This window comes from Protopterus annectens, chromosome 17.part0, assembly GCF_019279795.1.
Source record: "Protopterus annectens isolate FY-2018-M chromosome 17.part0, PAN1.0, whole genome shotgun sequence".
NCBI classification, from domain to species: Eukaryota; Metazoa; Chordata; order Ceratodontiformes; family Protopteridae; genus Protopterus; species Protopterus annectens.
Window position 1 is genome coordinate 186755451 of NC_056751.1, and position 25924 is coordinate 186781374.

Here is a 25924-nt window from a genome sequence, read left to right on the forward strand (position 1 = left end):
TAACTAGCAAATACATAAGTCAGCACAGAGCATTGTGACTGAAAAGCATGCCTTTAAATAAAGGAATTCTCCTTGGAACCACCTCTCCATGCTAACAGTTCTTGTGACAACACAAATGTAGTGATTATAATGCAAAACTACAGAAAATGCTAAACACACAACAATCCAAACTCACTCATTAAATACAATTAATAACATTTGGCTAAAAGCAAAGGTTTGCAACAGAAGCAGACTGTAAAGTAAAGCATGGTCTGTCTCAAAAGGGAGAAGTATGGATCTGCTGAGCAGCAATCAGGTTCAGCCTACAATGGCATCAGCTAGAATGTTCTAACTCCCTGCCCACATAATTTGGACCACACAGGTGACATCATGTGTTTAGACAGATGATTATTCCAAAGTGATCACGTGGTACATCTACTGCTGGGCCTGACAGACATCTGGCACTACACATAAAACTACTACAGGCTACAAAGGTGGCTGCATACCAGTGCTCTGTGTGCACGGAAGCAAGTTAGTATATGCTTTTTCGTATGACCGAATAACAATGACTTATATGTCACAATTTGTATTTTCAGTGCTGAAACACTTATTTTTCAGGGTTAACTTAAATAAACTCACAGAATGGCTTGAAAAAATGGAAGTTGGAAAACATTTTTGCATATTATTTTCTATGGTTTGCCAGGTTCTTTACGAATACGTTTGGAGACTTCTGCTTTCTTGTTTCCATCCTTAATTTATACCCTGAACCCCCCCCCCCCCCACAGCAATAAAAACCGAATTTTATGCATAAACATGGTACATAGAGGCAGCATAGTTTGTTGACACAGATCATAGTGCAGAATATCAGAATCATTATGTGCCACATACCAGGCACACGTCCTGGGAAGCTGTCTGTGTTGTCCATGTCTAGATACCCATTACTGGTGTCACTCTCATTGCAGGTACGACAGAAGCACAAGAACTAGACCTTGAAGGCCTTTCAAAACTTTTAAAGATTTTAATCTTTTATCTCCTTATATTTTGATGTATCATGAACACTTTCTTTGAAATTACCACAAGCAAGGACTCCCATTCCCCCAGTCATACTTGTGGCTCTGCAGACCCCTAGAGTCTAAACAAATCATTTCATCACCAGGACACCACAGTAGTTCAGACTCTATTGTACCTAGAGTAAATACATTCAAGTGCTATAAAGCACCACACATCTATCTGTGACAATAGAGATAATCAGCTGATTAATGTACGCCGTGCTTTACCAATTTGCTAATGCAGCTACCTGGAAATGCATGCTGCATAATATACAGCTGATTCACTCTGCCATGATTCTTAAAAGAATTATGGTTACTTTGCACAGTGACACACTTGGATCATTACCACATGACAGTTACGAGGGAAAATGGTCCTGTGCACCTTTCCATTGGAAAGGAACTTGCCAGCATCACTGTGTGGTAAGTCTGCCTGTACCACAGGGGGCCCCACTTCTGGTAGAGATTTTCCTGCTGTGCAACAGGATTGCTGACAGAGGGTTTATGTTTTGAAAGCACTAGAATGTTGCTCAGTGCTGTTTGCTAAATGACATACTAGCACCAAGGAGGACTGATTCACTCACTACTGATTCACTCACAATTGCTGTTTGCATGCTATTGGAGTCTCGCAGTTAACACAATGGCAACCAATGCATGCAACACTATTGTAAAAGGTTGTGACTTGTGTATGAACAGGGGTGGCTTCATATGTGTAAGTGATGATGCTTAGGGTACCATACTTGTTGCAATGGAACAAGATCCTGTTCAGTTTGCATTTTTATCTTAATTATCTCTAATGTTGCATTCAACAGGCAAGTTTACAAACATTTTTCTACACACATTTCTGCATTCTGTCAAGGATTTTTTTTTTGTTGGGGGTCTTTTTTCCCCCTTTATTTTTAGATTTTTTTTAATAAGCATCTTTATTAAACTATCACATATAGGGGGCAGCAGCGGTGGTGCAGCAGTTAGCATTGCCGCCTCACAGCAAGAGGTTCTCTGGTTCAATTCTCAGCTGGGGTGCCTTCTGTGCAGAGTCTGAATGTCCTCCCGTTGGTTATGTGGGTTTCCTCCAGATGCTCCGGTTTCCCCCCACATCCCAAAGACATGCAGTAGGTGGATTGGACACTCTAAATTGGCCCTAGGTGTGAGTGTGTGCACATGTGCGCCTTCTGTGGAAGGTTGGGCACTGGGCTGGCAACTCAACACCGTAAACCTCCACTGCCAATCATGAGTGGACAGATGATCCGCTGTGGCAACCTCTAACCAGAAAATGCCAAAAGAAAAAGAAGAATTAAACTATCACATATAGGCAATCACCCAGGCAATCATACAGTTATATAAATGAAAACAAATCATATTGACATATCAAAAGTTATAAATCGCTTATAATCTATCCAGTCATGGTCATACATTATAAAGTTCATTCACTTCCTCCCTTCCATTAAACCTCATTACTCCTCCAAAACATTATTCTGTATGCATTGTTCCCACAATTCCCATTTTCTACATACTTTGCTCCTACCCTTTTCTAAAGATCCCACTTTCAGGTGTTTTACATCTGTTACTATATTTATTACTTCTAGTACGGTTGGTTTAGACTTTGATTTCCATTTTCTAGTAATTGCTATTTTAGCAGCCACTATAATTAGACTCAGCAAGGCCTTCTTACATCTAGGCAAATTCGATTCTGTATCACAGCTCAAAAAAAAAAAATAATCTCCTTAGTTATACCAGTTTATTCACCCAGTATTTCTGTTAAGAGTATTCTGCAGGGAATTTTTAAAGTCTGCTAACTCATCCCAAAAATATGTTCCCAATTACCTCTTTCTTCCCCATCACACCTTCAACATTTGCCATCTGTGTGAGAAAAAATTATCTGGAGTCTGCTTGGGGTATAAAATACCTATGCAAACATTTCCAAGCAAAGATTCTAAATCTCCTAGACGTTGTTGCATATCTGGGAACCATACATACAACCCCCATTGATTATTTGTGAATTGCTTACCCAATCTCTCTTCCCAATCCTTCCTAACCTCTTCTGATTGATCCCTACAGTTATCATGCAATATTTTATTTGCCCTACTAATTATCCATTTTTATCAGTAGCTTCTGTTCTAGACTCTACTAAAAACTCTACCAGTGCTGGTCTTTTCCCTAGAGCCCCCTATTTCAGGGTCTTCATGGCTAGCTGAGAACTGATAACATATAATCCTCTACTGGTCAAGTACAGGCCACGTTAAACCCTGCATTTTCACTCTGGACTGGTAGTATGTGTGTGATCTGTGTATCTCCTGGAATTCTCACTCCAAAGCTATGAGGTAATGGGAATGATAAAAGTATGCTAACAGTTTGAGCCAAACTTTCCCCACAAGCAAGACAGTATGCATGGGGATAACCTGTATAAAATGTGCAACATCAAACCTGCATAAAAAGGAGCACACATGCACAAAACAGCTACAAAAAGTATAGTATCTGCAAACAGTAAAATCACCAGTAAAGTGTAAAGTTAGTAAGCTAAACAGTAAAAAAAGCTGCCTCATTTGCAAACTATATAAAATGAGGACTCTTCCTCTGTGGTGTTCTCACTACAAGAAAACAAGGGTATACTTCAGATAACTGATACTGTATGCATGTATGTACTTGTTCAGTATACATCAATGGGCAAAAGTGTAACAACTTAGAAATCCACAACAGACTCCATCCATGTGCTATGTGAGGATGAGTACAACACCTGGAGGATGAAACCCCCGTGTCAGATTTCCTTGCCTTTTTTTACTTCTGTATATTCATAAAATATAACACCTGTGCACTGTACTTCTTTACTTTTAAAATCAATATCACTTTCCTGATCTCTGCCCTGGAGGCCTATGCCTATGTAATTAATTTATGCAGAGGCACTTAAAATATACATAAATACGTACTTATATATATATATATATATATATATATATATATATATATATATATATATATATATATATATATATATACATATATATGAACACATGCACTTAAATACATGTATACATGCAAAAACATAATAGAGCTGTGCAGTACTGAAAGTACAAGTTAGGGTTCATGGGCCTTAAGTTAAAGTGAAAATGTTCTCTGTTAAGTGTTTCTGCGTATCTTTTCTAATTTATTCTGATACTTGCATATACAAATAAAGTACAGCCAGAAGTACTTCAAATCAACTGCTGTGGGAATAAAATGAACATTTTTGGATGGTGTATCAAAACAAATTTACATGACAAAAATAAACAGGTGTGATGGACACATATATCTGCACAAGTCTGACACTGTGCTATGGTGTGGAAAAACATATAGCCTTACAGGATAAAAAATGATTACACACTCAGGTGTAATCAAATGGGGATCTTGCTAAGTCTGACAATGCAAATTTTGAAAAATGTATGAAGAAATATTAACATTTAAAAAGAGACATTTTAAAGAGCAATGAAGCTATTCGGATTTCTCTGGAAGTCAGCTATTTTTGCATAGGGAACACATATAACAAAATCGTATTAGTTACAGCATTCTTTACTGTGGATGTTACAAAAATTTTATCAAAGTATCTGTTACAAAAATCATTTAAAAACATCTATATTTGCATTTTTATTAAAGGGAAACGCTGGAAGATGGTCACCATCTGAACATACAGCTAGGTAAAGTTTTTTTTTTTTATTTTATGACTTTTTTTTTAGTTAACAAGTTAATGATGAACTGAAATTTCTATGTTGGCTTACAGATAAAATTATCTAGTGTCGCAAATGTGATAACTTCATGTCAATCTTTGCTGCCCTGGAAAAAAAAATCAAATGTGTAAACATTCTCCTTGAAATCCTTTATCTTCCTGAATCTCCACTGCTACATTGTGTCTCACGCCATAAATTTGTGTGAACAATGTTATAAAGACTCTTGCTCTTCACAGGTCTCAGGTTCAAATTCCTTACTCATCAAGGTACGGATCTTTTTCAGAATTTCCTCACAAATTATAACAGAAGACAGACAAACAATACAATTGCGTCATAAAATATGTTTAATTACATCTCTGAAAGCTTCACAGTTTCCCATCTGTGATGCATCATAAATTTATAACAGATGGATTTGCACTTCTTATATGCACAGCTTGACTAAATGTTATACTTTGCATCTTGAAAGCCATCAGTATCCAGGTCTGAATACTTACTGCATTTTAGCATTACCATTGAATATATGCCTTTCACGCCCAAGACTTTCAAACTCTATTACTTGGTATGCTTCCATAACTGTCATTAAAATATGCAGAATGCACTGCTGTTTTTCCAGTCAGCATTATTTATTCTTTATTCATTTCCCGATTGCCCACTCAATCCAAATTCAAGGCTGCAGAAGAGTCAGAAGTTATCCTTGCACTCACCGAGTGCAAGGTAGAGAAATTACTCCTGGATAAGGTGCCAGCCCATTACAGGATATATGCACACGCTCATTCTCATAGGGGATGTACACCTATGGGTAGTTTGGTGTCTCTCCACCTTACCTAGATCATATTTTTAGAATATGGAAGGAAATGTGAGTGCCAGCAAAACTCTTTGTTGACAGAGAGAGGTAATGAATGCTCCACACAGTAAGCACCTCAGCCAGTAAATGAACTGGAAGACTAAATACTGTGAAACAGCAATGCTCCCTGCTGTGTCATTCTCAATCAATATGATAAATTGTAGATATTTTCTTATACTGGTTGTTCAGTATGATTATAGATATGTTCTTATATCGGTTGCTCTACGAGAAAATCCTCCAAGTTCAGCAAGTTAGCGGATTCATCCTCACCCTCCATCAGGATATGGTACTTTCTTCGGAAGATCCCACTTTCAGGGAAGCAAGTGTGACTAGTGGTAGGTATTACATTCTGAGATGCCATATGCTGACCATGTATGTGTGACTAGCCCTTGAGTCCACCAGTTCACCTCCAGCCACTAGTAATCTTACCTTCTGCAAATGAAAGATAAACAAACAAGGATTGTTAAATAAACTGCTAGTAGGTAACATACTAGTATATACTTGGATGGCTTACAGGGAACTCCAGCAGTCAGTCAGATGGAGGGGCCATTTAAGCACAAGGGGGCAGTAGAAGAGTGTATGGGTCCCATCAGCAGGATCTGCTGATAAATGAAACACTAAGGACACTTCTATTATATCCAGCATCAGGGATTCTCCTTGACAGGTCCAGCTGAGTTAAATCCCAAGCAGCACATCCTGTATGTGAGAAAAAAATGGAGAACAACAGTTCAGAAAACAGAATTCATAAGTACAAGAACCCATGACACCTGGACAAGTGAGACAATGCTTAGTAAAGAATGTGTAGTAGTGACCAACAGGATATAATGAAGATACATGACATGGACTCATTCTTACAACGATGTAAGAAGCCACACCTCAAGAGCCACACCTCAAATGAAATGGATTTCAACTGTACAGTTCAACTGTAATAATTTCCAAAAGGGAAAAGATCCACCTGGAAAGAGACTGCTTGGCAGATGTGAGTTCTTCCCTCCTTAGAGTAAAAAAGGACAGCTGACCTGTCTTCTCAAACCCATTTATGCATTTCAGTAAAACCGTCAATGATGAGCATCCAAACTTACAAGGGTTCTGCCATAGTTTCTGTCCCAGCAAATAAAACGGTGAGATGAAAGGACTGGGTGCAGGTGCAGGGACAAACTGAAAAAAGCTTTTTTTAGGAGATGTGGGGTAGATCTTAGGAAGATTCTAGTCTTGTTAAAGACTCAATACTGTACTGTAAACATGAGGTTCTGCAGCTTTAAGACAATGTGAGCAAAGGAGATGGCCACCAGAAAAAAATTCCAACAGGCAAACTTCAAAGCCTCTGAACCAGAAGGCAAAGGGACAGGCAAGTCTGCCAGTCACTGAGTTCAAAACTTGCAGAGGGAAGGACTTCAATGGTGCACACAGAATCAGATCTCCTTTAAGGAACCACTTGACCAGGTAGAGCTGGGCCTGTATCCTGCTTTTTATGATGTCATGATTGGTAGATATTGCTGACATGATCATCACGTCTACAGAATAGCTGAGGCTCAAGTTGTAACAGGTATGATACACCAAGACAACTTGTAAGGAGAGATATTAAGGGGTGCCACTAAACCCAAAAAGAAAACCACTGCCATCTGTCAGAAAATGTCTGCTAGCAGAAGGCTTTCTAGTAGTATTTACCATTTCAAAAAATGATCAGAACATCCAGAAAAATCAGAAGATCTAAAGCAGAAGCCAGGTTCTGAGGTCGATCTGACTGTCAGAACCCCCTCATTTTGTAGCAGGAGAGTTTCTTGTATCACCAGGAGCCAAACAGCCTGAAAACCGGTCTATATTAGATCAGCGAACGCTTAAAAAAGCGAACGCTGATTGATCGACCTTATGTAAGCGAAAGCTTACAATCTCGAACTGTCAGATCAGCGATTTTTTTCCTAAGGAAAAAATCGCTGATCCAAAACACATACACACAACACAAGCACACCAAACAAACAGAAATCCACACACATACACCTAAAATCTGACACCTAACCCTACACTAAACTATGCACATACCACTAACTATCCACTTACCTTAACCCAAACCCTAACCCTAAGGTCCGTCACTATCACACACTCACCTCACCCGCTCCCTAACCCTAACTCACCTAAACCCACCCTAACCCTCATGGACACACAATTACACACATACCTAACCAGAGCCCTAACCCTAACTCACCTAACCCACCCTAACACTCACATCCACACAATCGCACACTTACCTGAATCTGACCCGTAACTTTCCACCACAGCACTGAAAATACCAAAGCAACAGAAACGGACAACCAAATTCTTTCCCTAGGAAAAAATTTGAGTTTCTGTTGCTTCGATATTTTTAAACATTTGCTAAAATAAGGTTGATCAATCAGCATTCACTTGTTTAAGCGTTCTCTGGTCTAATATATACCCATGAAAACATACCATTTTGCCCAAGAAGAAATGACAAGGATTAACTGTGTGATAAGACGTGTGATCAGGAGCAATGTAGGGAAGGTGTAGAGGAATATCTCCTGCCATGGAATGGGGAATGTATACACTGTACACTCCCCCTGCCCTGTTGTACTGAGGAAAAGAAGGAAAACAAATTCTCCAAAATAACAAACAGATTGAACTAATGCATGCTACACTTCTGGGAAATCCAAAATGATACAGCTTCAGGATCAACAACAACACAAAATAACTGGAGGAATATACCAGAGAGTCCACCTGCATATTTACCTACCTGTCATGTAAACAACTGAGAGAGTGATGTATGCTTGGATGCTCAGTTGCAAAATGTATGTTGCCTCTCTGTAGCAAGGTACAACCTCAAGCACCATTGTTTATTTAGATACTATTTAATCGATTAGTTGTCAGGCCAAATTAAGAAGGGCCCCAGAAAAAGCTTTCCCTCAAAGGCCTTAAGGACCAGGAAGATTGTCAATAGCTCCAAATCACTGAACTGAGTCCCCTTCTAAGGAAAGACTGTAGAACTGAAGTGTGGTGGGGCCCACATGAGCTTTTTACACCATCAGTAAACAGTAAAGCATCTATCACCAGAACCCTTGACAGGTTTATCAAGAATGGGATGTCTGTCTGAAGCCTGGTGGGATTGGTCTAGAACCAATTGACATGGGTCTGACACAGGATAAAATCTACGAGCTAGTGGTAGCTTTGCAATCACATACAGGTCACAGACTAATACAACAATGATACTTTTACTTATGAAAATGGCAGTTAACACTAAGGATTAAGGCTCTGAGCCATTAAAGGTGCTTCCTATAGCCCAGGGTACAGGGTATGACTCTTTCCAACTCCATTTGTCTAGAGTGTGACATTAAACAAGTCACTTAACCAAAGAGTGCTCCCAGGTTGTCCCTGAAAAACAGGCACTTGTGTCCTGTGGGCTTACCCCATTAACAGATGAATAAAATAAATGTTCACAGTGGCCATCAAGTCCAAAAGCTATAGAAGGATCATAACATGGAGCCTGGTCTGTGCTCTCACCCAAGCAACAATGGCTTTCTTAGCCCTCTCTATGGGCAAGAATGACTGGTGCTAGATGGAATGCAAATTCTATTCACATACAGGCAAATTTCTGAGAAAGGAACAGAGGACGTCTTCCAATTTACGATCACCCCCCCCCCCAATAAATGACCAGAGAGTCATCCAGATAGGGAAACAGCTGGAAATCCTACAACAGAGCTCTGGCCACCATGACTACCACATTGTTAAATATACTTGTGCAATGAAGAAGGTCCAAGTACGTAGCAACACTTTGCATGAAAAGTGATGTCTGACCATAACCATAACAAAATGAAGAAATCCCTATGTGGACCCCAAACAATGATAAGCCAAAGGCATACAAAATATATAGTGACACCATCCAGAAACCCTGTGGTAGCACACATTTTTCTTCCCAAAATCAACATCTGAAAAAAAATGTACCAGATGTGCTAGAATACGTCTCTCTGGTCAGAGATGGAATATAAACTCTCTGTCCCTTCTGGTACTAAGATCAGGTGGGATAGGAACTCCAGAGCACATCCCATATAAGAGAAACCCTCAAACATTCATTTCAGCAGTACAATCTTGGCCTGTCTCAAGAGTTCTACTATGACAGTTTTGTCTTGAAACGCCTTCTGTTGTAGGAACAACAGATAGCCAAGATTTCGCCAACTGGGGCCCATGCTCCGAAACCACTAGCCCTTTGTGATGGTTCTCCAAGCCAGGGTGAACTCGGAAACCTCTCCATGACCATCTTATGACCATGCTCAAAACTGCTGTGGCTTTGTGGAGCCATCTTCTTTGGTTACTTTTTTGCACAGGAGGAAAAAATACCATCTGACACTTCAGTGCCTTATTTAGTCATAGAAGCATCTTCCTCTGTTTGGGTCAATTACACTTAGAAAAAGAGAAAAATCATGGGTGCTGGGGGATCATAAAGGTCTTCCACAATGTTGACAGCTTCTTTCCTGTTCAAAAGGTTCTCCATCATGCCTTGTGGAGATTGCCCAAACAGCCACTGTGTCAGGGCAAAACATATAAGGGCACATTCAGGAAGCCACAAAGTTCTTACATCTCAAAAATATTCAGGGAAATCAGCAAGCCTCTTCAGAACCTGATCCACAAAGGCAAGAAATGCAGTCTGTACAAGTGAGATAAACAGCTGATGGACCTCAGCCCCAACATGGAAGAGGAGTACACATTCTTATCAAAGCTTTTGATTCCCTGTCTCCCAGCAAGGTGGCATAATAGTATGGTTTCTGGGATGCATGTTACACTGAAGATATCACAAATGAGTTGGCTTGAGAATGGTGGCCTAGAGACTCACTCATTAGAGAAAAGGTCATCTACATTTCTGAGGGTCACAAGAGTGGAATGTGAAAGGTTCCTAGCTGTAATAATGGCATCCTTAATGACAACCAGAGTCTTCTCTTCCTTCTTTCCTGGATATGCAATTAGGCATTTTTCGGGGAATGGAATCGGGATCAAAGGGCAAACTACAGAGGACCATGTGAGATTCAAACATCTCACCAAAGTACAGCTTATCAATAAGAAAGCTGTAGGATCAGGAGAACTGACTTTGTCCTTTTTAGAGACAATAGCCTTAAAGTTTTCTGACTTCTCACAGATGATTAAGTGACAGAATCTCCTGCTCTCTCTAGCAAAAGTAAGGTCATACAAAGCCTCTTGTGGACTAAGCATGCAAAAGATGCATACCACATATTAACTCGGCAGTGGGATACAGCACCCTGGAGCACACCTGTCAAGGACAACAGATGGATGAGAGAGGCCCACACTGGGTTCAGTGCTAAGTACCAGGCTATACCCTCTAAAAATGTGGGCATGTGTCACTGAATCCAGTTCCTACTAACTATCTGCTTGATGTCTAGGTCTTAAACCATGAGACCTGACTTGGGACAACCCAGAAGACTTTGTTCTATAGGTGGTCTTCAGCCCTTCCCCAGGCTTAGGGGAGACCCTGGAAGGATGGTCCCTCACTCTGACTACTCCAGCCCAAGAACTGATGACTAGACAGGCCACTCCATGGGACTGGTTCACTGGGTCTTGAGTTCCAGTCAGTCACTGATAGACGGATGGTACCTATACCATGGAATGCACGTCCTCAGAACATGAAGCTGGAGGTATCTGACACTCAAAGCTTTGGTAGTTGAGATTGTGCTTGGGGTGGAATCTGGGCTGCATGAAGAACCATCCTGACAAATTCTGTGTTAGGAAATCTCAAACTCACTGACTACAGAGCAGTGAGGTAGGCCAGCAGCTTCCCTCTCTCTCTCTCTCTCTCTCTCTCTCTGCCATATGTGAGTAGCAAGTGTTGACCACTGGCACTGCTTTATGTCATGCTCTAGTAATAAAGGCCACAGTGGGGTAGACCTTGGCTGATTTGAAAGCCAAGCAGACACTATTCTGATTAACTTCTAGGCATCAGATGTGGTAATACTGCCTGGTGTGTATAAAGCATTACATCCAAATGATAACAATGTCAGACAAAAGTGGTGGCTCAGGGTTTTAATACATTTATGCAGTAAGCACATAAGGTCACAGGGTGCACCTACACCAGGCTCATGTGTTCCTAAACACAGATCTTCTAAGAAAAATGCCAAATCTCTAATGGTAGAAAGGAGGAATCAATGAGCCATCAACCAGGGCCCTGGATACCAGCTCATATACTTAACCTGCTGGAAACTGTGCTACAAAATACTGTAACATCTTTTTGGAGATGTGGATCTCAATAATGTGCCATATCCCACTGAAACCAAAGAGCCTAATAACATACTGCTGCCCACTGTCTAACCTGGTAGATTATCACATGACAGTTTTCAACACTCATTCATTCATTCATCTTCACTGCATGGCATTATCACAGTTACTGCCACAGCAAGTATCCCAGGCTTTAACTCACTGTATGCCTAATAAAGCCTCCAGGCATTTCTGCAGTTACATCTCACTGACGTCTCTAAGCTGCAAATATTGTTTGTTTATATTTGCATTAATAATTCCAAAATCATGCTACAAACAAGGTATTAGAAGATTTCATCTTAAGGCTTACGTAACTGTACTGATATCTGATGTCAGCCTGATGCAGCTAAAGAGATATTGAAATGTTATTTGTATACTATTTATTTGTACTGTAATGTTCACACTTCCATAAATATCTCATCAAGTGACAACAATCAGTACTGCTTAACTTTATATGAAAGCTCACAGCTGTATGAAGAACATAATGCTGTCATTATGGGGAATGATTTAATGGTTACCGAGATTTAATAAGCTGTTACACATCATTACAAAAATTCATATTTACTGTGTTTATTGTGGCTTACAAAATCCAGTTAAGACCTACAACTGAATGAATGCAATAGGTGTAACGATTATTTTGTACTGGACGGTTTGCTATTTCCAGTTTTCTAGTAACATTTATGGTTCTAGAGATATGAAAATGTGTTTGAACCATGAGACGGTAACTTCATTTTTTAAAGGCTCAGGTCACACACATTGGATGCTAGAGAAAAAACTCAAAAGAGCTCCATTGGAGGGAATGAGTTAAAACTGGGTGCAAAAATGCCTACTTTAGAGGGAATTTCTGCACAAGATTTTGACGCTCAACCTGAAACTCAGTCCCTAAGTTTACAGTAGAACACATTTCATTTAATACTTAGCTGACCCCCACATATTCCACAATATATACAAATATCAGAACCTGTACAGCAGGACTGTCAGTTGCTGAGCCAACATAAGCTTAACTGTAAAGGTATGTAGTGTATGTACAAATAAAGATGTACCTGGCCTGAAACACTTTTATAAAGAAATTCAAGACATCATCATGATGTACTAATCTTGGTAATTTTTGTTTGTTTGTTTGTTTTGAATATTCATGTCTATGTACTAATAACTTGCTATACATCTATTAACACAACAGTGTGTCACTGTGATTTAATGCCCGACTCCTGATTCATAGGTTACCTAGGTATTTTACAGAGTTTACATTTCTGGGTTGTCTCTGAAAAAAATGAACTGTAAAAAATGAATGCATGAAAGAACCTGCCCTTAATTTCCCACACAATCAAACTGGAGGCAAATGGTGGAGGGGGAAGTATTAGAAGTTCAGCTAGCCAGAGTTACAGAAGGTATAAACCTGGGGGGGGGGGGGGGGGGGCATTACAAATAAGCAAATCTGGCAACCAGGGGTACACTGGGAGCTGATTTCATTCATAGACAGAGACTCAAGTGAATGGCATGATTCTTTCCCAACTTGACAAGAGTGGTGGTTGCTGCCACGATGGAAGTGACCTTTTACTCATAATACAGCGACCTAAAAGCTGGTGATAATATTTACGGGTGTACAGACAGTACAGGCTCTCACACGCCCACTTTGCTGCTTTATTTGAATGAAGTTTGGGATGGCAGTTTTCTCCTGAAAGCTGTATTTGTTTAAGTTTATGCCAGTGAACTGATGCACACCCACAGCATGCTTTGTGTTTTGCCATGGCCTTTCTGTTGGTTTCCCTACGCATTTACTCTGGCACTTTTGCTTTTTTATTTCAATTACTAGAAATATTATTTATATTACTTATCATAACTTGTAAACTCCAGCTCGGGGGGTAAGAGAGAACATCTGCTCTGTATAACTGAAATGTTTTACAGTAAGGCCGATCTTCTGCTTACAGTATTCTGATTAGTTGCAGTAACAATAAAACACATTCAAATTTAGCAGAGTCTACCATTTTGTCTTGAGTGAATTATTAATGTTTTAGTATATTTTTGAGCCACTGTGGTGAAACCTGTATTTTTCACATTTCCCATGAAGCTTTAAAAATGGGAGGTTTATAAATATCCCTTCGCCACATATTTTCTCTCTTGTGGCAGGGTGCCTTCAGATGGGTCCTACCTACATTTGCACAGGGACACTTACACAAATGATTCAAAGCAGAAGCCAGCTTCTAAATATAGTATGCTGATAATAAGTAATAGCATTAAAATATGTTTTCACACATAGTGGAGTTTCATTTTTTGTCTTGACTGCATTATTAAAAATTTGTATCATTGGGCACTTGTGAACCACTATGGCGAAATGTTGTACAGGAGTAATTTGGATATCTCTCAGGATTCCTTGAGAAAAGGGAGGTTTGTTTTTAAGTATTTTTGTACATGCACATGGAAGAAAGAGCTCATCCCCATATTCCAGAGGGGTGAAAGCCACTGTGCAAAGCACTTACAAAACAAACATCACCAGGGGCAAACCAAAGGGAAGGCCTGAAAAAGTACAACTTTCCTTTTTAAACTGAATTTTACTATTTATAATTTATTAAAAGTGCTACAAAAGTTTAGTCCTAGCCATTTTACATAAAAATAAAATAATATAATGCCTCAGAACATCACTAAAAGTCAAAAACCTTCATCATGTAGCACAAATTTCATTTAGAAACAGGTTCAGGCAACTGCACAGTTAAAGAAAATGAGGAAAATCTTTTTTCTAGCCATACATAGTAATATGTCCAAGGCAATTATGGGCAGAAGAATCTTTCTTTCCAATGCTCAAAGGTACTATAAACAGTGGCAAGCCACTTAGAATAAAAAGACTTTCACCCTTCCATGTACTGTACAGAGACAGCAGCATGAAAAAAGAAGACTGCAGGAGATCGGACTTCCCTCCGGCCCGCAGTCATTTACCACAATTGCTCAAAGCCTACATAAGGAACTGCATTAAATGTGGGGAAAAATTCTGTGTGGCCCGGGGTGGTAAGGGAAACCTTGTAATTCTCCATGGTTCCTGCTTAGGACAAGGCATTTCAAGCCCTGCCCATTACAAGGATGTCTTCAGATACAGGTGAGTCTATTAAAAAGGGAGGGGCAAGAAAACAGAGGACCAAACATGACACTCTCAAGTGCTATCCTCTTATACCACTGATACCCCCAACAGGAATTAGCTGAGGCCAGGCTATTAAATTCAGTGCACTGGTTCCCAGGCAATGCCTGCTGGGAGCACAAAGCACCAGGTCTATAATCAGCAGCAGCCTGCAAAAGCAAATCCTCCCTCCAGAGATGAATAGCCACCCCAGGATGCAAAGTCTGCTTTCAAAGTTATATCCATCATCACCCCTTAGATACTATACTAACCTTCAAAAGCAGAAGTTTTAAATGCAAAGCTAGACAAGAAATTAGAAAATGTTGACCCTGTCTACATTACTGTATGACCTCTGTTTCTTTCCTAATACAGTGCAGCATTAAAAAAAAAATCAGGCCACACGTTCAGCTCTCTATCAGCGCATTAAATGAGACAAGAAGTCTTTGAAGTTGAATAAAGAAAGCCTTCAAAAATATGCCCATGGCACTTTCAACATATAATAACTAATGTTATCCATCTGTCAGGGTGAAAGTGTCCCCTGACAAAGAAATACAATAAACAAGAAGTGGCTGGGGACTGCTTTTAATCACACTTAATGACCACTGCCTTCATGTGTAATGTGAATGAGACATCTTTCACTTCACTTCAAGCTCAAAGGCAACTGCAACAGCACTGAAAACATACGTAATGCCACCAGGATGTATCCTTATCTTCAAAGGACTGTAAACACAGAAATTCATGTACAGTAACAATCCCAACATTGTTGTGTAATTTTTAATTTTCTGCCTTCCTTTTCTTCTGAGCTAACAGTTCTGTACACAGCATCACTTTTTTAAAGTCAAACAACAATAACATGTCATACTTTCACTAGTTCTCCTGCTGGTATACCCTACTACATGGATTAAAATGCTAGAGGCCAGAATGTGTTTAGTGCTGAAAAGCACAACAAAGAATATGTCCAAAGTTGGAGGACAGTGCAGATACAGACTATTCCACTGACTGGATATTGATAATGGAACAGTGATGCACAATACCGTAGAAGGAAAAAAAGAGAAAAAAATGTACATTGATTTCTGCTCTGTTTGGTTCAACAGCCACAATGCAGCACAAAAAAGCTCACAGTGACTAATAAGGGCTATGAGGCTAAATCACCCACCAAGAATCAGGTTGCTTCATGAGAGACATGCAGCACCTGTCAGTGTAGCAATAATTTAGCCTTTCATACAAAAGGGGCAAATCCATACAACAAACAATCCAAGACTTGCACACTAAAACTGCTGTTTTCAAAAACAGCAGCTTGGTAGAAAAACTGCTGACCACAAAGTACTGTGGTTTCTCTTACTAAAAATATTTTGTCTCGATACACAATTTTACAAACACGTTCACTTTTCTAGAAAGCACTGACTTCAATATCGGTTTGCTTATTACAGTGGCCTGGCATTTGACAATGTCACCAATGACTCCAACTAAAGAGTAGCTTGGGCACCAAACAATTGGGGAGGAAAGACTAAGCAGATATGCAACATTTTATTCTTTTCTTGTTAGGGAGTCATGTCATAAAGCAATACTTAAACGGACTCTTGTAGATGCCAGATGTAACAAAATGTGGAAAGTGCTCATGGTAGTAAACCTGTGATGTCCAGCATGATGACATGCAGACTAAAAAGTTAATGGTTAGAAACTCATCATGTCAAGCAAAGGATAAACTAATTCAACCCAAGGACTTGTCAGCATCAACCACGAAGTCCATTAAATAAATACAGCAGAAGAGACAAACAGGGAGGGGGTTGGGGTGTTCAATAAATAAATCCAGCAGAAGAGACTAGCAGGAAGGGGGTTGGGGTGTTCAGTGGGCAGCATGACTCAGGGTTCCAGGTAAGTGTTAGGCTGGCATAAAGGCACAACACCAAGTCAGAACTGAATTCCACATCCAGCTGGTGTGATGAAAGGCCAAACAAATTAAGGAAACAGTGCTTATCTGATAATTAGTGACCAGTCCCAGAAAATGTGAGCTGTAGAAATGCTCAAGTGCTGCCCCACATGGTAAGGATTGCCATATAATCACAAAGCATCCCCTGCCATAATGCACTTCTTAAAAAGAAGAATAGTCCTTCTTAATTTCCTGCATTACATCTGTCCACACATATATACTGACACAAAACCAGCCTCTCATGTTAACATAAAATATGCAACTTTACCTAAAAATGGAACAGCCTGTCATTTCTAAGAGAGTTGGGACAGCTAAATCACAATGAACATGTTTGCTTTAAATATATACGAGACAAAAAAAGAGAGAAATGGACAAAGTGTCACTTACAGGCACTATAAGGAGATTTTTAGTTGTGCCCACTGTGGTAATGAAATGCACTCTACTTGTCTGCAGGGTGAACATTTCCAACACTTCCAGGCCCAGTTTACATCCATATGAACAAGAAGACATGATAAAAGTATATAAATCATGTGTTTACATATTCTGCATTATGTATTTAGTACAAATGACTTTAGCACGTGTTAACCTGACTCATATTATGCTAACAGACTTGGTGAAGCCTGTTCATCTATACAAGAGGCCAGTCTAAACAGACAGCTTTTGTGATATACAACTACTTGGCTAGGACAGCAGAAAAATATTATATACATCCTACAGATCCTGCCTTTGTGTCAAGACAGCATTACATCAACAGCAGATTTTAATCTTTCTGCTGGGAGTGAAAATCCCCTAGATAGACAGATTAATAGCCCTGCTAGCCACAGACAATTTTTCTGACAAGGAATCATTCATTCAGAAGTGAAGAAGTGGATGGAGAGCGATTTATAACTTCACAAGTCAGAAAAATAATCAGTCTGAAAAGACAAATGACTGGTAGCTATGTAACTCCTGAAAAACTGGAACTATGGGACTTGAACCAGGAAATCACTTAACATTCCATGTGGATGTAATAAGCAGTGCACCTAAAATCTGTTAGTGGATTGCATCTTGGTATTCAGTTTGCAAATGTGACCCAGTCTATATGGAGATCAAAGCTCTACAATAACATATCTGTAGACGTGAAAATAGCTATCCCACAGAACCAGCCATGTAAAAGATGTACAACTAAACTTTGCCAACCACACTGCAATAATGGGTTAAAGCTGAACAGGGTCTGAGAAGGACGACTTCACTTAACACACTAACAAATTAGCTGAGTTATATTTTTAATACAAAAACATCATGGAAGTAAAATTAATTTTTCCAATCTTTAACCTCCCAGTATGGGTTTGTCATCCTGTTGTGCAGTTTGGTAGATCATTATTAGGAAAAGCTTCCAAGCACATGGTAACTTAAAATGTCCAAGACATTTTGAGGATTCCAGCTCATATCTTTACTGGCTGCCATTCAAGTTAATAAATTGATCCACTAATCATCTGACCACAAACTAATCAGCAGGGATGTAACTTTTTTCCAGCCTTTTGTAAGCAAGCAGGATCTATTAGACGCAAAGCCTCTTTTAGGGGTGATGCAGGAATACTGGACTAGTTAATTAACTTTCTGAGCCACAAGTGTAAAACACTGTGTAACTCCCACTCAGGCCTAAAAAACTGACCTTGAACTACCTGAGTATTGACTGTCAGACAGTTAGCAGTACAATATTTAGTTGGTTTAATTTAGGAGAATCAATGGCAGTTCTGCTTTCTGTCCAAACTCCCCTAGAAAGGATAGGTTTTCCCTTTTTAAGCAAAGTTGCATATCATATGTTAACATGGAAGGCATTTTTTGTGTCAGTATATATGTGTCGACAAATGATAATACAGTGTATTAAGAAGGAATATTCTTTGGTTTAAGAAGTCTGATGAGGCAGGGGATGCTGTATGAGTATTACCCTTAAAACTAAAAGGAACACTATTCATTTCCTTTAAAGTTTAAACTTTTGTCTAGCTTTCTGTTGCCATTATTATGCTCAGGAAGCACCATCTTTTTTTGTGAAAATCAACCAAAATAAAAAATGCACGACACAAAGTCAGTTCCCAATCATTCCATCAGGCAATAGTAATTTTTTGAAGAATGTCATCACAAACAACATAAGCCACTCAGTTTTTGTAAAACTAACAGGCTTCCTAACTCTCATGCATAAACTGAGAGATTTTTTTTTAAAATTAGTTTAGAATAATTGAGAAAAATAAAAACCAAACAAGGCCTCATAAACTATAATGTCTCAGGCTGGTGTGCAAGGTAATTCAGCCAGTCAGGTAATGAATACAGCAAAATTGCTTTAAAGTAAATGGACAGAGATGGTACAGCAGAAAATCTGAAAGTAGGTCGGAGACGCAAAGAAGGCTTTGGTCCTCCTTCATGCAGATCTAAAGAAGGAAATGGCTGCTGGCCTCGTGTTCCAACACCTCTGCACACCCTCTCTTTTTCAGTTTCACAGTTCTTTAATTGCTGTGACACAAATGATATGATGCTGCTATTAGCAGATTAATAAAGAAATAGCACAAATCATTAAGCAAACATGCTCATGTTTTATTCCTGCATCTAATGCCCATACTTGAAATGTGCTACAGCAAGCTGTGTTATTTCAGCAATGAACATATGATCCCATGTTTCTAAGGGTTTCATGCACAGCTCAGGTTTAAACTGCTCTGTCCTGCTCTCCAAAAGTGCAGATGTGTTGTGGAGGCCAGCATCTGCATTACAGTAATAAGGCAATAAATATACAGCAAGATACAGCACTGAACGCTTATGTAGTGCTGGATGCACATATGCGTTATTATTATTTAAACAAGCACTGGGTGAGCAATTTATGTAAAGGAGTGAATGACAATTGTTAAAAAGAAAAAAATGCATATGTAATGTATTAATGTCGAAAATTAAAAATGCTAATATGTTTGGTTTTCTGTTAATGTTATGTGTGCCTATATCATAAGTGATAATTTAACAAAGGTGTTTAAAAAAGATGACACATTTACAATGTGAAACTGTGTGCTGGGCAGCATTTGTCTGCAGCAAATCACTGTCATAACTGTGGTCCTGTGGAAAAGTACTGGAGTATTAGAATACTGCACTTAGTACTATACTGGAAACAAAAACTCTTAAGGAACTTAATCTGGAACAGACACCGAGAATGTAGCTCCATTCCTGGCTATTTCTGCAATAATGCAGAGTTTGCCATTCAGAACAAAAATCGCTTCTAGTTACAAAACTGCAACTATATACAGAGGCTGGAATACATGAGTACAAAGTGCTATTTTTCAAACATCTGCTCTCATCAGGCACGTTTTGGTACCTCTGGTGATAGATACGTGATGCAAAAGCACCACAGTCAGCATTAGGATATAAACTATTGAGCTACAGTGGATATAAAAAGTGTACACATCCCTATTAAAATGCCAGGTTTTTGTGATATAAAATAATGAGACCACAATAAATCATTTCAAAACTTTTCCCACCTTTAATGTGACTATAACCTGTACAATTCAACTGAAAAACAAATCTATTAGGGGAAAAATATATAAAATAAAAAAGTACAATAAACTGGTTGCATAATTGTGCACATCCTTACACTAATATTTTGTTGAAGCACGTTTTGATTTAATTACAGCATTCAGTCTTCTTGGGTACACACCTGCCATTAATTAAAGAGACTCTGATTAATCCCAAATAAAGTTCAACTGTCCTAGTAGGATTTTCCTGACATGTATTCAGTTGCCTGCTACAGCAAAAGCCATGATTCACAGAGAGATTACAAAACATCAAAGGGATCTCATTGTTGAAAGGTATCAGTCAGGAGAAGGGTACAAAAAAATTTCCACAGCGTTGGATATACCATGGAACACAGTAAAGACAGTCATCAAAAAGTGGAGAAAATATGGGACAACAGTGACATTGCAAAGAAAGTACAGTTTTGTACCTACCATAAATGTAGATGTTCGAGTGTACACCCTGCTGCAGTCATCACACTTGGGTTATCATGTCGTCAGGCGGTCCCGCAGTTGGCCAAAATTCCAAAGTCTTGGTCTGGCGTCGGTTGCTGTCGCTTCTTCCCTGACGTCAGTGCGCCAGGGGTATATATAATGCAACCGACGCCATTTTCTTCAGTTTTTCTTGCCCCAGATGTCAGGTGCCCCCAAAAAGGAGGTCAGTAATAAGTACCAAATTGAGTAAATTTTACACAAACACAAATTCCCTCCAGCTATAAGCAAATACATCAGGAAGGTATTGTAGAGATTTAGCCAGTTAGATCAGAAGGGATGGAGGGAGGGTAACCTGGACTGCAGCAGGGTGTACATTCGAACATCTACATTTATGGTAGGTACAAAACTGTACTATGTTCATCGTGTTACCTTGCTGCAGTCATCACACTTGGGTTGAATCCCAAAGCTAAGGATGGGTGGAGGAATCATAGTGGGTTAGAGGAGGCTAGAAGGCCCTGCAGAACTGCAGTGGCGAAGCCCGCCCTAGTCTTAGAGTAAACTGGTAAGTGATAGTGTTTGGTAAAGGTGTGTACTGAACTCCAAGTTGCAGCTTCCAAAATCTCCTTGGTTGGAACCCCCCTGAGAAAGGCTGTAGATGTAGCTGTTGCCCTGGCAGAGTGGGGCCTAATGGTAGCAGGAACTGGTTTTCCATGATGGGTATAGCAGAAACGTATGCAATGTCCTATCCATTTGGAAATGGTTTGTTTTGATATAGCCTTCCCTTGTGAAGCTGTAGCATAGGATACAAAGAGCTGGTCAGATTTTCTGAAAGCCTTAGTTTTGTCCAAGTAGTAACAAAGTTGCCTGTGAATGTCCAAGGAATGCAGGAGTCTCTCACCTTTGTTCTGTGGATTTGGAAAGAAGGTGGGTAAGTGGATGGTTTGATTTAAAGCCACACTGGAAACCACCTTAGGCATAAAGGCAGGATTAGTTTGTAAAGAAACTCTGTCTTGATGAAAAATGAGGAAAGGTTCCACTGCCATTAGTGCCTGCTGCTCTGAGACTCTTCTAGCTGAAGTTATTGCTAGCAGAAGGGCAGTCTTCCATGATAGGAACTGTAGATCTGCAGAGAAAGCTGGTTCAAAGGGAGGTAGCGTTAGTTTTTCCAGAACAAAATTGAGGTCTCATGTTGGTGTAGGTGCACTCCTGGGGGGCCTAATGTTTTTTGCCCCTCTGAGGAACTGCCTTAGTAGTGGATGCGAAAATATGGGTGGATCCGTGTTGTAGTGGGCTGAAATAGCTGAAGCATGGATTTTAATGGAGGAGAAAGAAAGTCCTTTGTGCAACATCTCAGTTAAATACTGTAGAATGTGAGGCATGTGAGGCTGAATTGTGTCTTGGCCTTTGGTTTGGTTCCAGGCACAAAACCTTTTCCATTTGTCCGAATAAGCCTTCCTGGTGCTTGGCCTCCTAGCTTCCAGAATAACATCCATAACTGCTTGGGAAAGAGGAGCTGGCTGGATATTTAGGTGATTTGCCATGCAGCCAGATTTAAGGTTTTGAGCTGGCTGTGAAGAATCTGATTGTTTTGCTGTGTGAGCAAATGGGTAATTTGTGGTAAGATCCAAGGTGGGCCCTGGGCCATATTCCTCAATAGTGGGTACCAGTGCTGATGTCGCCAGTCTGGGGCTATGAGAATCAGTCGTGGTCTCTCCTTTTTGACTTTCAGAAGCACCTTTGTGAGGAGAGGCAATGGAGGGAAAGCATATACTGTCAGGTTTTTCCAATTGAAAGAGAGTACGTCCACTTTCCAAGCTTGATGGTGAAGTGTCCTTGTACAAAATTTTGTTAGTTGATAGTTTTGAGGACTGGCAAACAGGTCTATGTCTGGAAGGCCCCATTTTTGAGTTATCATTGTAAATACTTGTGGATCTAGTTTCCACTCGTGGGGATCTACGATGTTTCTGCTGATGTCGTCTGCCAATGTGTTTTTCTTTCCTGGCAGGAATTGAGCTTGTAACTGAACTTGGTAAGCCAGAGCTGTGTTCCATAAGGTCATTGCTTGCCTGCATAGAGGGTAGGAGTGAGTACCCCCTTGTTTGTTTATGTACCACATAACTGTGGTGTTGTCCGTCTTTATTGTAAGTTGTCCTGGATGTAATAGATTCCTGAAGGCTGTCAGAGCTTTCTGTACAGCTAGCATCTCTTTTTGATTGATGTGCAGATTCCTTTGATCTGCAGTCCATACGCCTTGAACGCACTGTCCTGCCATGTGTGCCCCCCAGGCATAGTCTGATGCATCTGTTGTGATAGTTTGCCTGGCTGGGGGCAAGGTGAAAGGCTGACCCTTGTTGAGGCGACATGCCTGTGACCACCATAGAAACTCCTATTGTAGGCAGGGAATGAGAGATATCATTGTGTCCAAGCTGTGGCTGTGTTGAGACCATACGCTTTTTAGGTACCACTGTAATTTCCTCATATGTAGCTTTGCAAATGGTATTAGTAGTATGCAAGATGCCATGAAGCCCAAGGCCTGCAGAATTTTTCTTGCAGTTAATTGGGTCTTTGTTGCCATTGTTTTGAAATATTGAGTCAGATGTAGTTGTTTGTCTGGCATCAGATAATCCTTCTGGGCTGTTGTATTCAAGCTGGCACCCAGAAATGTCATATTTTGTGAGGGTACTAGTTTTGACTTCTTTTCGTTTACTGTGTACCCAGGGCAATTTAGTAGATGTTTTACAAAAGCCAGATGATGTAAGAGAATGTCCTTGCTTTCTGCTTGGATGAGGAAGTCATCCAGGTATGGATATATTTGAATTCCTCTTTGTCTGCAGGTGCCAGGCATTTTGTGAAGACTCTGGGTGCAGTAGATAAGCCAAAGGGCAGTGCAGAGAATTGGTAATGGGTTGAACCTGCAATGAAACGGAGGTATCTTCTGCAACTTTGTCTGATAGGGACATGCAGGTATGCCTCCTTGAGGTCCAACGTTACTAGCCATGCTTCCTTGCCCAACATGGCAAGAAGCTGCTGTAGTGTTAGCATCTTGAATTTGGGTACTTGTAAGAAGGTGTTTAGAATTGAAAGGTCCAGAATTGGTCTCCAGGCATTGTCCTTTCTGGGCACTAGAAAGAGTCTTGAGTAAAATCCTTGGCCTTGCTCTCGAGTAGGTACCAGTTGAATGTCTCTCATGTCCATGAGAGCTGTAATTTGCTTTTGTGCCTCTGCCCATTGACTTTGTGGCAGGTTTGGCATTCCTCTTTTCATTGGCAAGGTGTGGAAATGGAATCTGTATCCTCGTAAAATTATGTCTAGGACCCATTTGTCCTTTGTGACAATGTGCCAGTTGTCTGAAAAAAGTGTGAGTTTTCCTCCCAAGGGGGCTGCCAAGAGAGTGTTGCTTGGCCAGATGAGGTGCAAGTCATTGAGTTTGCCTTCTGGTAGGTTGGGACCTGTCTTCTCCTCCCTTCTGTGTTGCAGTGCCCCATTGGCGAGGTTTGCACTGGGCTTGTGGTTGTCCTCTGCCCCTTGGACGTCTGTATTTACCCCTCTGTGGTCTGTCAGTGGCTGGAAAGGACCAATTTTTTGTTGGCCAGTTTCTGCTGAAGCGAGGGGGCTGTACCTGTAGAAAATCTTTGACTGTCTGCATAGATTTTGCCTTATCCTCCATTTTCTTTAAGACTTTCTTCTGCTTTAACTCCAAAAAGAACATCCTGCTGTAAGGGAGCATCTAGAAGCTTTGCTTTAACATGATCAGGCAGAGTTTGTTCCTTTAACCAAGCATGCCTACGTATAACAGACCCAGTGACAGCTGCTCTGCAGGAGGCCTCCAAAGAATCAAACCCACATTGTAAGGTATGTTTGCCCACCTGTTCAGTTGCATGCAACAGATCCTGTATTTCTTTCAATTCAGACTGTTGAGGGAGAGTGGTCATTCTTTGCTTTAACTGAGAGATTAGAAATTGCTGATACTTTAGCATGTGGAATTGGCAATTTAGTGCCCTCATAGCTAGAGTGGCTGAGGTGCAAACCTTTTTCCCCCACCTGTCTAGTGCATTGGAATCCCTCTAAGAGGGTACATGATTTTTAGCCATAGAGGCCTTAGCCCCTTTGGGACCCTGGGAGATTGTCTCTGGGTCAGCAACAGGGTTTTTATAAAGAAATTTGTGAGAATCAGGCACTCTGTAGTATCTGTCAGGCTTGGCCAGAGCAGGAGGAAGAGAGTCTGGGTTCAAAGTGAATTCTAAGTAAACATCATCCACAATGTCTAAAATTGGTGGGATGGCAAGAGGTCTGTGTTGGGGGAGTAAAAGAAACTCTCTGAGCCTTTTCTTTGAGTCAGAGTAGTCCTGACCTTCCCAGTGAAAATGTTCCCTCATAGTGTGTAAAGTTTCCCCAAAGGAGTAGTCTTCAGGAGGAGAAGCTGAGGGAATGGAATCCTCAGCATCAGAATCTTCATAAGGGGAGAAAGAGTAATCTTGGTCCTCAGAGGAGTCTGAAAAAATGGACACTTGTTCAGAGGATGCATAATCTTCCTCTTGTCTAGGTCTTTTGTCAGGAGGGGGCTGTGAACCCCTGATTAAAGAGATCAAATCTTCAGCCATTTTAAGCATCTGTTTCTTAGGCATGGGGCCTTGAACAGGGGACCGAAGTGCAGTCCTTTTAGATTTAATAGGAGTCTTTGTCTTGGGATGTGTTTTAATGGTGAGCGTCGTCGGTCTGAAAACATCTTCAGAAACCGAAGGCGTTTCTGCAGCACCGACATCTTTTTCAGCAATGTCGTCGGTAGGGCCTGAACAAAATGGCTGCGTCGGCCTGGTACATTCCGCCAAAAGTTCCGAAGCGGTCTCGGGTTCCAGATCTGCGGTAGTCAGGGGCTGGGTCGGAGCCACACTGAGGACCGGAGAACCGGAGACCGGACCAGCCGAGGCCTCGGAATCTGGCTTAGGCCAGGGCTGTCTGTCCTTATCCTTGCATTTTTTGTGCACGCCGGTAGTCAGTTGCTCCGACGGCATAGTGTAGTTAAATTTTCTACCGAAATAGTGTCGTGCGAAATCAAAGCGTCTTTTAATAGTACGCTTATTAAACCTAGCAC

The 25924-nt window shown here is 40.5% G+C and overlaps 1 protein-coding gene across 4 annotated transcripts in view; it reads right to left on the reverse strand.

Annotated features, from left to right (window-relative positions):
* SEMA6A (semaphorin 6A) overlaps nucleotides 1-25924 on the reverse strand; it is a 414822-nt gene that overhangs the window by 4788 nt on the left and 384110 nt on the right. For 2 of the 4 annotated variants that reach the window (XM_044059033.1, XM_044059032.1), the window contains one exon: nucleotides 5050-6263. The exons of the other annotated variants lie outside the window; for them this stretch is intronic. In XM_044059033.1, coding sequence (XP_043914968.1) covers nucleotides 6157-6263 — 107 coding nt within the window. In that variant the 3' untranslated portion in view covers nucleotides 5050-6156. Of the gene's footprint in view, nucleotides 1-5049; nucleotides 6264-25924 lie in introns of those variants that run through there. 4 annotated transcript variants of the gene reach the window in all.